Genomic DNA, 14,445 nt, shown 5'->3' with positions numbered 1-14,445 from the left:
CTTTGGGAAATGAATTTGTACTCGGAAAAACTCAGGCTGGGAGAGATCTTGGGAAGACATCCAATCCATTTCCCTACCCCAAATTGGTCCTGACAGATTTTTTTTTATCTAACCTTTCCTTTAAAATCTCCAGATGGCTCAATACAGTCTCCTCCAGGGCTATATTCATTTTACTACCAGATTTTTTTTTTTATTATTAATATCCAACTTATATTTCCCTTGTTGTGATCTGCTCCTATCCCATGGCAACATGGAGGGCAACTGTCCTCTTACCACTGCACCCGATGCACCCCACCCTGCTCAGCGTGGCGGGTGCCTTTCCAGGAGTGGTACCTATCCAAAGCTCAGGATTAGGGTGGGCAAGGCTGGTCATGACCAAGAGCATACAAAGTTGAAAAGTCCCTGGACTGTCCTATCACTTTGCCTATTGCTGCGCTGGCCCACAGGAGGGTTGGTGGCACCAGAGCGTGCACCCGCTGCACCCTGCGCAGGCACCGAACATGGTACCCAGGTGGGAACAGGAGGTCGGGGGCTGCTGGCTTGTTGACCCGTGAAGGGAGGCAGTGATTCAGCTGATGAAGCCATGCAGGTGTTAATTAAAAAGCATGCAAAGCAGAACAGGTCACTGTTTGGTGTCATCCGGTCGGGAAATTAGCTTTGTGGTGGTTCACTCAGCCCTCCCTGGGAGACAGAGCAAGGAGGAGCTGCTCATAGTACCTCTGCTCCTACCCTCATCTCCTCCAGCTGAGCTCCTCTTTCTGGGTAGCTCCCGAGTCCTGCACAATGTCCCTGCTGGATCCTTAGTATGGAAAAACTTGTACCTGTTCATTCCTGGACTGGCTTGGAGCATAGCTGTGCAGGGGTGAGAGGTGTAACCTCTCTCAAATAGTACCTCTCTCTTTCTCAAAATAATCAACTCCTGGCAGTCCAGATGGAGAAACAAGCTCCCTAGCCACATGCTGAGCTGTTGCAGAAGGCGCTTACACAGGGACACTGATGGACACAACCTCCCAGGTCAGGCATCTCTGTGGGTAGGGTCTCGGGTTTGCCCAGCATCCAGATTTGATCGTCATCAGCTCTGATCTGATCCCCTTTACTCCCCAGCCAAGGCCAGGAGGGAAAGCAGAGCTTTCCTGTGGGAAGCACCACAGGTTGGTGCTCCCTCACCCAAAGGTTACCAGCAAGCAGGTCTGCAGAGCCTTTCGGCAGCAGTTCAGTGTGGCAAAGCCCTTCCATTCTGCTGGAGAGCTCGGTGCTTGGCACAGGCTTCACAGCTCTGGGAGATGGGGCTTGGCATCTTCTCTGTTAACCCCTGGGACATGCACATGTCAGGAGGATGCCCTAGTAGGAAGGAGTCTCTGGTTTCTTCTCCACATGAGCACTTCTCCAAAACCAGGATGCTGTGCCAGGCTCCACATGGACACTCTCCTGTGCCCAGCCAGGGCTTGTGGTGCGCTGGGGACCAGCAGCAGCATGGCTGAGCATCAAAGAGTCAAACCCAAGCTGCTCCCTGAGAAGTGCAACTTAACGAATCCCAGTTTCCTGCTGCTCTGTGTCTCATGGTTGGATTAGCTCACGGCTAATAAGGCACATGAGAGTTTTTCCCATGGTTTGGGGCATTCATAATGGCTCTCTCCCGTGTGGATTCTTTGATGTCTTATAATAGAGCTGATGAATCCATTTCCTCAGTGGGGACCCAAGTTTGGCACTTTCTTGTCTACCCATATGCCTTTTTTCATAAAACAGTTAGACAACAGAACAACAAAATGGCATTCAGTCTCTCTGAGGATCCTGCCTTATGAAAGATCCTATGAAATCTGGCAGAATATGACCTGGAGCTTCAAAAGTGGAGTTGGACAGCAGGGACAGGCAGACAGACAGATACACACACGCACCTACACAAGTGCAACGGTTCCCACCTCCTCTCCTTTCACAGCCAGGCTAGCGAGAATGACGGAGCACTCTTAACTCTGCCCTGTTGTGTCCGTTCATCACAGCACAAGTTTGAAGGCCAGGACCAACGGCTTTTTCTGAAACTGTGCAACACCAGATGTTTTTTTCCTGAGGCCTCAGACACACACGTGCAGCGCACTGTTATTAAAACTGGCTCATACTCCCTGCGTGCAGGAAAAAAAATTAAGGCTGTGTGTAAGGTTAGTTCTCGACTTTGGCATCCAGCATTAAACCATGCAGACTCGGTCGACTTCCAGAGTTGCTTATAGACCATCCTTTCTGTAGCATCCCAGCGGAGTGGAACAATTCGATGCACCAGCTGGATGAGAAGTGCTTCATGTGCTGCCAAATATACCATGTAAAAACCATAATGCAGCCACCTCTGGGGCAGCCTGACAAGCCCATGGCGACTCGCAGCAATACCCTGCAGCAGATTGAACCAAGAGGAGGGAGCCGCTTGAGAGGATGCACTGGCTCATTACACAGACTTCCTCCTCATGGTTTTCTGCCTGGTCTTTCCAGCCTGCCTCCCCCAGTATGGCTCTCCTGTGGGTTTTTCTTCTCCTGCTAATGTTTCTGTATTCACCTCAGACCGAGCCAAGGGCTCCTTTTAACCGAAAAAGGCTGTTTGTGTCAGTATCTTATCATCTCTGTCTCAGTGTCAGCTCAAGCCTTGATACCTCCTTCCTCCAGCAGCAGATTTCACTCCTGCATTTAGAATTTCACCCAACCACCCTTTCTCAGCCACTTCTTATTTTCCTCCAAGAGTTCTGGAGGAGCATTGCATGCCTCACCACGGTGCTTCCCTGCCTGGGCTGACTTGGAGCTGGCCCCTGCCAGCCGAAGCAGGAGCCTTAACAAAGCCTGCTGTGGTCTCAGGTGGATGCCCAAGGGTGCAAGGGTCCTGGGGACAGCTGGATGTTCAGCCTTGGCTCTGCTTACCTGACAAAATCTCCTCCCTCCTGGCATGGCCCCAGTTCCGCAGGGCTGCAAGCTGACCTCTTCTGGGTAGTACCAGGGATGTTCCCCCTCTCCCAAGTGCCCAGTGCCCCAGGTGGGGGTCCGCTCCCCCATGCCCAACAGCAAAGGCTCCCTGTGGCTCACACAGCACAGCTGTGGTTAACGGTGCAGTGCCTGGCGAGTGCTGTCGGGGCAGGGCAGGGTGCTCAGCACCCACTTGCTGGGGGTTACCTGCAGGTGGGGGCACTGGGGTGCAGGGATCTCTGCAGTGCGCAGGAGGGGTAGGAGCCCTGAACCTGCCGTCCAAAGCCAGCTAGGAGGAAATGCACTTGGCAGTGGGAGATCCATGGGTCCGCATGGAAAGGCGAGGGACTCCCCTTTCTCCTGTAGCAAAGCCCGTACCCACCAGGGAGGACCAATGTCCAAAACGGCGCAGCTTCCCCCTTACCCTACCTGTAAAACCCTGCTGCGGCTTTGCTGGGCCATTGGTGATGCTGGACGCATCACGCTGGTGCCAGCCATGTGATTGACAGCTGCCAATCTCCAGCAGCGCAGCTCTCCTCGGGCCGAACACGCCTGAGGGGCCGAGTTAATGTCCCTTCAGCCTTTCTTTGCCGGCGCTCCGGGGTGAAGCAGAGCGGCCTGCGGGCTGGGGGGGGCACGGCGGGTACCGGGAGCCGTGCGGGCTCCCCGCGGCTCCAGCTCCCGCTGCACCTGCTGCCCCGTGGGGGGCAAACGGGCTGTGCCCGGGGGGCGGCTGCGGGACAGGGGGCAGCGCCGGGGCCGCGGCCGGGGGGGTGCGCGCCCCTTGCAGCGCGGCTCCGCGGCGGGCAGCGCTCCCCGCCCCGCGTCCGCCGGGGGCTGCGCGGGTCCGGCTGCAGCACCGCGGGGTGGGGGAGCCGGGGGAGCCGCTTTGTCTCCCCGCCCGCGGGGCCGGGGGTCGGCGGCAGTGGGAGGGCGGGAGGAGGAGCGCGGCCCGCCCCCGCCGCCGCGGTACAAAAGGGGTCGGGCGGGCGGCGGAGCAGCGTGTGCCGCCGGGCAGGGCCGGGCAGGGCCGGGCCGGGCAGGGCAGCGGGCGGTGCTCCGGTCCCCTCCGCAGCGCCGTCCCGGCGGGGCCTGCGGCCGCCCCGTCCCGCCCCGCCCCGTCCCGTCCCGCTCCGCCGCCGCCGTCGGGCCCGGGACCATGCGGCGGGCGCGGGCGCTGCGCCGCCGCGGAGCGCTGCTCGCCTGCCTCTCCCTGGGGACGCTGCTGGCCCTCGCTGACGCCAAGGGGGGCTTCTACCCCCCCGCCGCCCCACTGCCCTACGGCGGCAGGTACAGCCTCTACACGGCCGGCTCCAGCCCGCAGCTCGGCCCCGGCAAGCCCGTGGGCAAGCACAAGTAAGCGACCCCCTGCGCGTCCGCGGCCGCGCAACCGATCCGGCGAGCGCCGGGCATCGGCGCTGCCTCCGGGCATCGGCTCCTGGGTACCGGCTGCGCGCCGGGGCTCTCCGGGCACCGCCTCCCGTCGGGCATCCCATACGGGGCACAGACCGTGGGCGTCGGGTACCGGCCGCACGTCTGGGCTTAGCAGGCAGTACCGCCGGGGGACAGGCTCCCGCGGACACCCAACCCCCGGTACCGAGCCTGGGTACCATTCCCCTGCCCCGGGCTGGGCAGCGGTCCCTGGGTACCGGCCGCGGGCATCCCTTTCCCCACGCCGGCTGGCGGGCAGGGCAGGGGCGTCCCTGTGTCTCGGTGCATCCCTCCGTGTAGAGCAAGGCTGGGGGGCTGCTCCGCGCAGGAGGGTGTGGGGCTGTGTTTCCGAGCGGGCTGGGGGGGACAGACTGTGTGCTGCAGTTCCGTGCGCGGCAGGACTGGGGGATGTGGGGATGGGGATGCCTGTGTGTGCTTATGGGGTAGGTGCATGTACCTGTTCTGCATGACATGGGTGCGAGGAGGGGGGCGATGTGCGGGAGGGGAGGGAGGCAGTACACAGACCTATGCATGAAAACGCTGGTCTGGAGGGAATTTGCCCATTTGCTTGTAAAGCACAGACTTACTAGTGTTTAAATATGTTTTCAAGTAACCTGGAAAGCTCAGGCAGACAGCAATGTGGGCTTTACACGTACTATAGACTTTTTCCATTCAACTGCAAAGAGGCTGCTACTTTGGGGTGGGGGGGCTTGCTTCCCTCCCCTCTTGTTTGCTAGAAGGGTTTCTGTCAGGCTTCTTTGAAAAAGGATGTGGTGTTATGAACAAGCTGAAATGAATAAAGTAACATTCGAGACGAACAATACTGGCAGTGCCAGTGAGAGCTTTCTGAAACCCGTAACATTTTCCAGCTGCTCACTCTTAAAACATCAGGCTGGAGCTATAAAACTGCTAGCCACAGGTGGGTGAGAAGGAAAGGGATTTCTGAGAAGGAGAGCGAGCCAGAACCACCCTAACCCAAGTAGTCACAGGTAGTCAGTGTTTGTTAGTAGATCTGCCCGTGTTGGCTACTAGCTTGCTTGCAGAGGGGTTTTGCAGTGTGTTTGTAAGTAGATCCTGGATTTATGGATAGGCAGTGATTCTAAATTTCCACATGCACACACACACACACACATGATCTCCCTTCCCTCCAGCTAAGAAAAGTGGCTGGCCTTTGCTCTCGCGTGGCCCTGTGCACAGACAAATGAGTCACTTTTGGAAGAGTGGGGAGCGGCGCCGATCCCTGCACACGCTCTGAGCCTGGCAGCCCCTCGCCAGGGCAGAGCCACTTGCATCTGGGCAGGATGGAGATGCCGGCTGTAGCTGGGACCTGTGGTGCCCATCCCAGGGGAGCACAGAGAGCCCTTAGTGAGGGGCTGGGGTAGAAGTGCTGGTATTGGGGGGGAACAAGGGGGATGCACTGGGCGTGTGGGGTCAGGGGTCCCTGCTGGGAGGGTGCAGGGAGAGCCAGGGTATCGGAGGGAGGATGAGCATGCTCACACCTTGCTGCTTTGTGGAGGGACCTCCTGCCCCATGTGGGCTGTTGGAGGTGGAGGAGCCTGAACAGGGGCTCTGGGGGGGTTATGGCAGGCCTTGGCATGGCTAGGGGGTGTACTTTGTCTTCACGTGTTTGCCATCAGTGTGTGTCCCTCCTTCATCTATCTTTCCCCATTCATGGTGAGCCAGAGCTCCACTGCTGTGTCCCCAGATGGTGACGGGGGGGGGGGCGGGGAAGGGGGGAGGCTGGGGAGGGCTGCACACACACTTGTGCACGCTCAGTCCCCCAAACAGGAGACACCGCTGTCCTTCCCAAACCCTTCTGCTCTGTCGTGACTATCCCAGTCCCTTCCCTCGCCTCCACCTGGCAGAGGTGTCTCAATGCCACCTGGACCATCACCATGCCAAGCCCGTGAGCTGGGCTGAAGGCCCTGCAGCTCAGTTCTGTGGTCAGCCCTGAGGCTGCTCTGCACAGGCCACGCAATGGTGATGCCAGGGGACTTCGGCTGCTTCCCAGCCCAGCCTGTGGCCAGGCAGCTGAGCTGCAGCAACCCCAGCTCGCATGGGGAGAGCCGAGTCCTCCCGCCTCACTGAACACCTCCCTGCACCTGCAGCTCACGCTGGCCCATCTGCTCCATCCTGCTGACCCTCTGTCTCTGCCTCAGCTCTGCACTATGTGCCTGTGCCCTCTTCTCCTCCCACTCTGCCGTCTGCCATGTCCCCATGCCCATAATCCCTGCCTCACCGCACATCCCTGCTGTCTCTGCCCCTGTGGACCAAGTCCATCTGCTCCTGCTGGCAGCCCTGCCTTTAGCTGGAACAGCTTTGGCCTCCATCTGTCCCACCAGTGCTGCTGAATCCTTCCCACGCAGCCTTCCTCCTGGCCATCTCATCCTCTGCGCCTGGGTTTGCTGCTCGGCTCAGGAGAGGTCATGTGCCTGGAGCTGGCTGGTACCCTGTGGCACCCAGCTGCAGGCATGGTGGCAGGAGGGAAGAGGTACCACTCCTTGCAGAGGTTTCCAGCCTTCATCTGCCTTGGGACCTGGGTCACATCCCTGCCTCTGTGGTGGAGGAAGCCACGACGCTGCAGCCCCGCAGAGAGGCCAGCTTGCATCTCCTCTCCCTCTGCTGACTGTAGCATCACACTGGTCTCAGTGTGACAGTACCCACTGCAAGGTCTGAAGGCTTTTGGGCTGGCCTTGGCATTGGCAGCACTCCAAGAGCTGCAGAAGGACAGACCACCCCTGCCAGCCACTGTTGGAGCTATTTCTAGGATGCTATTCCCATAAATGCGGTTGCTGGTGGGGTTCTGCTTCTCTTCCCAGCTCACCTCCTCAGCCAGCCCATGCTGTGCTGAGCATGGCCCAGCTCTGGGGCTGAGGCTCTGTGTGACCCCAGCACTGGTGACAATGTGGCCATGATTACAACGGCAGCAACAGTGCTGAGCACCTGGCCTCTTCCAGTACAGCAGCACTGCAGACCTGCCTTGAGTGTTTCTACCACCGAGACTGATTTCTCAGGCAGGGCTCAACTGTGGAGTGACCACAGCTGGGTGAGGATGGGGCAGCCACCAGCTTGGAGGAACACTGTGGGCCAGGCACTGCCTGAGGCTGAGCAGAGAGCCCAGCACAGCCGAGGCGAGCAGAGCTATGTTGGGGGTGCAGGGGTTTAGCTACACCCCCTTAACCCGGCAGAGGGATGCCTGGACTGAGGAAAAGGCTCCTCGTTGCTGGGGGTAGCACCCTGGCACCCGAGGGCAGCTGGCAGGGCTGAGTCCCTTGGGTGAAGGAAGATGGGGTGCCTGGGGACACCATGAGCAGGAGCCGATTCACCCAGCCCGGCCATACCAGGAGCACCTGCCTGCCCCTTGCCTGTGCGCCCAGCAGCAGGCTGGGCACTGGGGGACTTTGCTCCATCCCTGCTCCCTGCACTCCCCCAGGCCCCGCTGCTGTCCCTGTCCCCAGTGGGTGGGTGGGCAATGCCCCCTCCTCAGCAGCTGCACAGACTGGGGGTCCCTCCAACTCCTGCCCCGGCAGAGACCCCTCCAGCAGGGGCAGGCAGGGCAGGCAGACCTGCCGGGGGACTGGGCGCGTAGCCAGGGGGCTGCTACCTGCCGAGGCAGGGGATGACAGTGTCTCACTGTGCTTCCCCCTAGGAGCTACTGTGCCTACGTGGTGCAGCGCAACGTGACGTGCACGCTGCAGGACGGGGCCGAGAGCTACATCAAGGCTGAGTACCACAAGTGCAGCTGGGGACCCAAGTGCCCGGGGAAAGTGCTGTGAGTATGGGGGACACTGGGGCACGGCTTCCTTCCCCTCCCAGCTTCAGATTGCTCTCTCCTTGGGTCCCAACCCCCTGTGCCACCCTTCCAACTGTGAACCCTGCTTTCCAGAGGGCAGTGAAAGGGGCTGAAGGGATTTTCCTGGGCAAGGCAGTCAATGGCAGCGCAGCAGTGGTGGGAGGAGGCGATATGGGATCTGTCAGGAGGGAGAGGGAGCTCTGTCCTTCATCAGAAATAAATCAGGAAATCATGGGAAGCTGGGGGTCCCCGTGCAGGGAAGCATTTTGTCACACACGTGCCGTTTGGCACAAAGATGGCAGCTCAGTGAAAGCCTGACTGAGAGGAGGAGGAAACAGAGCCCATGGCTGGGGATGGCTCAGGGCTTCCTGCCCTAGGAAAATATTTGCAAAACTCTCTGCCACCTTGTCAGTGCTGGAGGGAACCACCCCACCACGCCGCAGCTAGAGACACAGCAGGGTGGACACTGGGGCTTTGTGCTTCACCACACCCTGGCCCCAGGCCGGGGATGCTGCTCCATGCAGAAATGATGCTCTCCAGCATCCTCCCTGGGCCTGCTGAGAGCAGCAGAGCTGAACACCGAGGAAAACCAGGCTGAGAAGGGCTTTTGTTGGAGCCTGACACCCCTTCTACAGTACCAGCACACGGTGCTGCAGCAGCTGGGACTCGCCCTGCGCCGGCAGTGCTGTGGGACGCACACACAGCCTCTCTCGGCAGAAACAGACAATCAGGCCCACTCGCTGACTTGCTCTTTCCTTCCTCCCATCACAAGTGCTTTAACAGCATTTGGGGACTTCAGGACATCCTGCAGCTGCTGGTACCCGTGGAGGTCCCCAAAGCCTCTCCCGTCTCTGCAGTGTCCGTTGCTCAGCCCCTCCAGCCTTTCACACAAAACTGGGGTGAAACCGAGGTGTTTCCTGAAAGGAGCTGGACCCACAGCTGAACTTTCTGCACAGCCTTGGATGCTGCATCCATGCATGAGAGGGAAACATAGTTTTCCGTGCACTGAAGCCATCAGCTAATGTTTGTGCAGCTGCAAAAAATACTTCCCCTTGCCACCGTTTGGAGAAGGGTTCGGGGGTGCCGAAGGGCTCTGGGCTCCTCTGCCGAGGCCAGCATGACACAGAAAAGGTGCCCTGCCTTCTGGATGCCATCCTCATCCTCACTTCACCTCATGACGGCGGCTGGGTGCAGCAGTCTCCTGCTGTGCTATGTCCAGGCAGGTTTCTACACACTGAGACAAAAGGAAAGACCGTGGAAACTCAGCAGCATCTGTGAAGAAGAAAAACAAAAAGAAGAGCTTGTTTTGAAACTGTCCTGTGCCTTTGGGAAATTGTTGATTTTGAGAAATTTTGAAGTGATTCGAAGAATGGAGGATTTGGGTTTGCCTTCTCCTCCTGCACTGTGGTTCATGCAGAAGTGGCTGTACCACACTGGGAATCGTGTGTAAGTGGCATTGCCCAGGAGCTGCAGCTGGGCTGGGGACACTGAGGACCTGACCAGGGACATGGACAATGACAGGGGCTCAGCCCCATGTGCTGCCCTGAGCGACTGGATAAGTGTGAGTGCCTTACACAGCCCCTCTGTGCAGCACGGGTGGTTGTGCCATCTCCTCCAAGACCTGCTGAACGTGCTGGAGAACAAGGGCCTGATTGTGTGTGTTGTTGCAAAACAGCAAATTCCAGGATTTTCAAGCCCTGGTAAATTCAGATTGGAAATTTCCAAAAGGCAGGTTCAAAGCGTTGGTGTTTCAGAGGTGGTGAGACATGTGCGGTCTTCAGCCCTGCGCGGCTCAGCTCAGCTGGTGGGGGGAGGACAGGTGCTGGGGGGGTCCTGTGCCATCCCTGCCACCTCGTGGGAGAGTGCCACCGAAGAGTAGGGAGCAGCTGAGTCCTTCTGGCGGGGCTGGTGGGGTCCCACGTGGAGTGAGAGCAGAGAGGGAGGGTGTTAGTGTCCCACCAGGCAAGGAGGTGGGCTCGCAGCCTTGTTTGCTGTGTATGGCGGGGTTTGATGTTGTAGTGCCCAAACTATGATAAAAAAACCTCCCAGGGCATCCCAGCTGGGGCAGGAGGAGGTGTAAGGAGCCATCCCTTTGCGCACACCACATGGCATCGCTCCGGTAAACCTTGCCAGCGCTCTGCAGCCTGACTGTCAAAGCTCTCGCATGCAATGCCAGCCCAAAGCACTTAGGCTTCCCATCAGACTGATGCCCTCCACACAGAGAAAATACCTTTCCAAAGGTATGTCAACTTCCTAGAGGATTCAGGACAGGATTCCAGTCGAGAAGAGGATTTTTTTACCCCACTGGGAAATTTTCTAGGTCAAGTCAAAGTGTAAAACACACCCACAAGCAGCCCGGACCCCTCTTGGAAGTGAGAGAAGCTTGCAGGGGTTTTAGAATCACTTCCATCGTTTCATCTTGTGATCTCCTGGGCCAAAAGTTGCCAAATTGTGTGGCATCTGTCACAGTCATCTATTGGGCCAGGGACCAAAGCAATACACTTAGAGCTGCTTTTCTAAACATGCAATAAGAGTCCCAGGTTAAAAAAAATAATCCAACAAATAAATCTCTCCAGAAACCACAGACACATAAATAACGGCTCTGCTCAGACAGTCCCTCCTCGCCCCTGGGCTGTTTCTCATGCTTGTCTAGTTGTGTTACCAACTTGTTGAGGAGAACTCTTCTCTCACCATGTGCTATCACACCTGCACGCTGTGGTCTGGTCCTGGAGAAGGTGGGCACGTGTTTTTGGAGCACTGGTTAATGAGCTGTGTCCCTGGACGGGCACTATGATGCTACACTGGGTGACGGTGCAGCAGGAGCTCTTGGAGGAGGTGGGTCATGGTCTGCAGGGGCAGCACAGAGGTCTCAGCCAGGCTTTCCCTCGTGCCTGGATTCTCCACACTCAACAGGACCCTGCTCTTCTCAATTGCTTTATGTTGAGGCTGCTTCGCTAAACTGTCTTCTTTCTTCCTCCCCTCTCCTGGAAAGGTACCGCACCTTCTTCAGACCCAAATACAAGATTGGGTACAAGACAGTGACCGAGCTGGCCTGGAGGTGCTGCCCGGGCTTCATGGGAGAAGGGTGCCATGACAGCCCGACTGACCAACCTGGCCTGCTGCCCCAACATCCCAGCCCTAAAATGCCTCCTGGACAAAAGATGTTTCCAATCCCCAGACTTCCTCCCTATCCAAAAAGCCACCCTGACTTGTTTCCAGGACCAAAGAAGAATCAGTATGGTGAGATCTTGCTCCTGCTTCACATCCCCAGGTTACCACACACTCTCGGACCTCCCGGTTCTTTCTGTTCCAGCACAAGGCATGAATTTGCTAAACCCTCAGTGGGTGATGTGCTTTCTGATCAGAGACCTGACATTTGATTGCTTTGGAGATCAATTGCTTTCTAAATCTAGTTTCTTTCAAAACATGCTGCTTCCAAATTGCCCGTGCTCATTGCTTTAAAGCATTTTTCTATTTTTGGGGTCGGTAGAGTGTGTCTCAAGATGAAGCTCCCACAGGTTGTTCTCTGTTGAACTTGGGAGCAGAGGGCTTGATCCCAAGAAGAAAAGAGGGTTTGCTGATCAGTTTAAGAAAATATGTAGAGGAAAGGAGGAAGGGCGGGCTGATATTTTGCTGAACTGGCAATAAGAGGGAGGCAGGAGCTAATGTTAGTTAGTATGGAAAAGGACTCAAATCTAGAAGATAGCCAAGGAGGGAAGTTGAAGGAGCACCAGCCCTGACCGTGCCCTCTCTTCCTGTTTCCCTGTGCAGGCAGGAAGCTGCCCGGCCTCTTCGGGGACCGCCTGGACCGGCTGGAGGAGGAGGTGAGGCGCCTTTCCCAGTCCTACGACAGCCTGCACACCATGGTGAGTGGCCTGGGGGACCGCCTGCGGCTGGCCATCCAGGAGGACACCTCCAAGATGATCGGCTCCCTGATGAACAGCCCGGGCACGCCTGACTCGACAGTGGGCTTTGGCATCATTCCTGACGGCCTGGTGGATGTGGCAGACAAAGCTGACATTGCCACATACCCACCGGTGGGGGAGATCCTGACCAAAGTGACAGAGGTGAGCGATGTACTGAAGACCAAGGCAGATTTGCTGCATGAGGTTCGCGGCATGGTCCTGGACCACGACGGGCAGATCAAGCATCTGCTGGAGTCAGCCCGGCCCTCGCCCCTCACTTCCATTGACATGCTGGAGGAGTACGTGGACACGAGGCTGAGCAACCTGCGCGGGGAGCTGCTCGATGGCTTTGAGAAGAAGCTGGGGAAGATCCAGACCACGTGTGATTTCCGGATCCAAGAGGTGCGGCAGCAGTGTGAGGAGGAGAAAGCTGCCAACCTGCGGCTGCAACAGACGCTGGATGGGAAAGAGCTAGAGATCAAGAAAGAGATCTCCCAGCTGGAGACCCAGATTCAAGGGCTAACGGTGGTGGAAAGCTGCTGCAGCAACCTGGATTACCTCACCGATCGCATGAACATCCTTGAGAAAGGCCTTCACAGCATCTCTGAGTCCCAGAAGAACTTGCACTCACGGCTGGATGGAGAAGTCTCCACTGTCACCCTAGGGAACCTTTTTGAAGGGCGCTTTGAGGATCTGGAAGCCAGACTGAATGCTACAGAGAGAGAAACTGGGAGCTGCTGCTCTGGTGTAGAGGACAGCATGAGAGGCACCGTGGTGGCAGAGGTGGATGGCATGAGGACTGCCTTTGAAGACAAAATGCAGACCCTGGAGGACAGGTTCATGACCATTGTGGGGGAGCTGAACAACATCAGTTCTCCTGTGGGAATGGATGGTGCGGTGGTACCTGTGCTGGAGGGGGAGCTCGCCAGCGTGAGGAAACAGATGGACGAGATGCTGGAGGTGTTGCAGAATCGCCTCATCACGCTGGAGAACACTTGTTCCCTGGGCTGCACCTCTGCCTCCAAAGATGTGGAGACCTTCCGGACAGAGATTGAAGACTGCCAGAACAAGAACCAGGACCTGCTTCTCCGCATGGACAGCAATTATGACCTCCTGCGTAAGCTGAATGCCACCATCCTGGAGATCCAGCGGCGAATCGAGGAGGAAGCATCGGGGGCTTTGCAAGGGGAGATCACCTTGCTAAAGATCAACCTGAACACCGTAAGCAAGTCTCTGACGGGGCTCAAGGACTCTGTCTCCCAGTACTCGGACACTGTGACACACGTCAACTCCTCACTGGATGAGCACGAGCGGAAGATTGAGGATGAAGTCCACTCTATCCAGGAGAAAGTCAACGACCAAGGCTCCCAGCTCTTCTTCAGCAACCGGCGTGTCCTGAACCTCAAGGGAGACTTGGAGCAACTCAAAGCCAGGATTGTCAGCGACCTGAGCTCCTGCAAGAACGTGGCCCACAACCTGCAGCAGGAGATTGCTCACTTTGATGACCGGGTGGCCCGGGTGGAGAGCGTCTGCGGCAGGCTGGGTGCCATCACGGGAAGCCTGGGCGGCATCAGGGATGAACTGGAGAAACACACGGGCAGTCTGTGGGACTACATGGACCACATGAATGGGACCCTGGCTGCCCACTCTCAGGAAATAACAGGACTGAAGGACAACCTACTTGACTGCCAGGCCAAGGTCTCCGAGCTGGCGGAGCAGGTCGGCCACTTGGAAGAGCAGGCGGAGGGGAAGCAGCATTAGCTGCGCTGCCACGTGCTTCTTCCTTCTCCTCCCCGGGAAGGACAGGCTTAACTTATATCACACAGACTTGCTCCAATGTGCCAACAGTTCTTGGGATAATTTTTTAAATGAAAAGATAAATTAAAAGCTGCTACAAAACCTTTTTTTTTTTTTTTTTTTTAAATCTTGTCAGCCCCACTTTTCCGTAACTGCCGTTACGGTACTTTTGCTTCCCAACACCCAGCAGCTGTCCCAACCCCGGTGCAGCAGTGTCACCGGGGGCGTTGCTTTGGCTCCTGGGCTGATGACCCCAGAAGGACAATTCAGGAGGAAGCTGGAGGTGGGAACATTGGGTTGTTGTTTTGGGTTTTTTTAAATTTTATTTTTGTGGATTTATCGCTTCTTGAAGAATAAAACCCTGTAGTTATCAGTTGAGAAATAGGAGTTTCTCTGACCTAGCGACCACCTGCATCTTAATCCAGGGACTGAGCAGAGCCAGGGCTTCTTACAGGGAACAAAATTCACCACAGGAATTGCAGATTTCAAAGAACACACGTATTCACACATCCCCCTGGGAACTGCTTTCCCCTTTCCAAGACAGCAGCCCTCCTTGTGTATGGTAAATCCATTTATACTACT

General features: G+C 57.1%; 1 protein-coding gene across 1 annotated transcript; it reads left to right on the top strand.

Annotated features, from left to right (window-relative positions):
* The first annotated feature begins 3,970 nt into the window (after positions 1-3,970).
* Positions 3,971-13,977, top strand: EMILIN3 (elastin microfibril interfacer 3). The gene is made up of 4 exons (XM_055723014.1): positions 3,971-4,293; positions 8,018-8,140; positions 11,154-11,401; positions 11,933-13,977. Exons 1-4 carry the CDS (start codon positions 4,097-4,099, stop codon positions 13,825-13,827), a joined length of 2,463 nt encoding a protein of 820 aa, XP_055578989.1. The 5' UTR covers positions 3,971-4,096; the 3' UTR covers positions 13,828-13,977.
* The last annotated feature ends 468 nt before the right edge of the window (positions 13,978-14,445 follow it).

This window comes from Falco cherrug, chromosome 10 (genome assembly GCF_023634085.1).
Source record: "Falco cherrug isolate bFalChe1 chromosome 10, bFalChe1.pri, whole genome shotgun sequence".
NCBI classification, from domain to species: Eukaryota; Metazoa; Chordata; class Aves; order Falconiformes; family Falconidae; genus Falco; species Falco cherrug.
Note: the sequence above shows the minus strand (reverse complement) of the source record. Positions and strands in the feature narration are given on the sequence as shown.

Excerpts from the sequence above, each read along its gene's own strand:
- EMILIN3 (XM_055723014.1), top strand. The coding sequence starts at position 4,097 with ATGCGGCGGGCGCGGGCGCTGCGCCGCCGCGGAGCGCTGCTCGCCTGC. Across the intron at positions 4,294-8,017 it reads AAGCCCGTGGGCAAGCACAA|GAGCTACTGTGCCTACGTGG; the intron begins GTAAGCGACCCC and ends GCTTCCCCCTAG. Across the intron at positions 11,402-11,932 it reads ACCAAAGAAGAATCAGTATG|GCAGGAAGCTGCCCGGCCTC; the intron begins GTGAGATCTTGC and ends TTCCCTGTGCAG.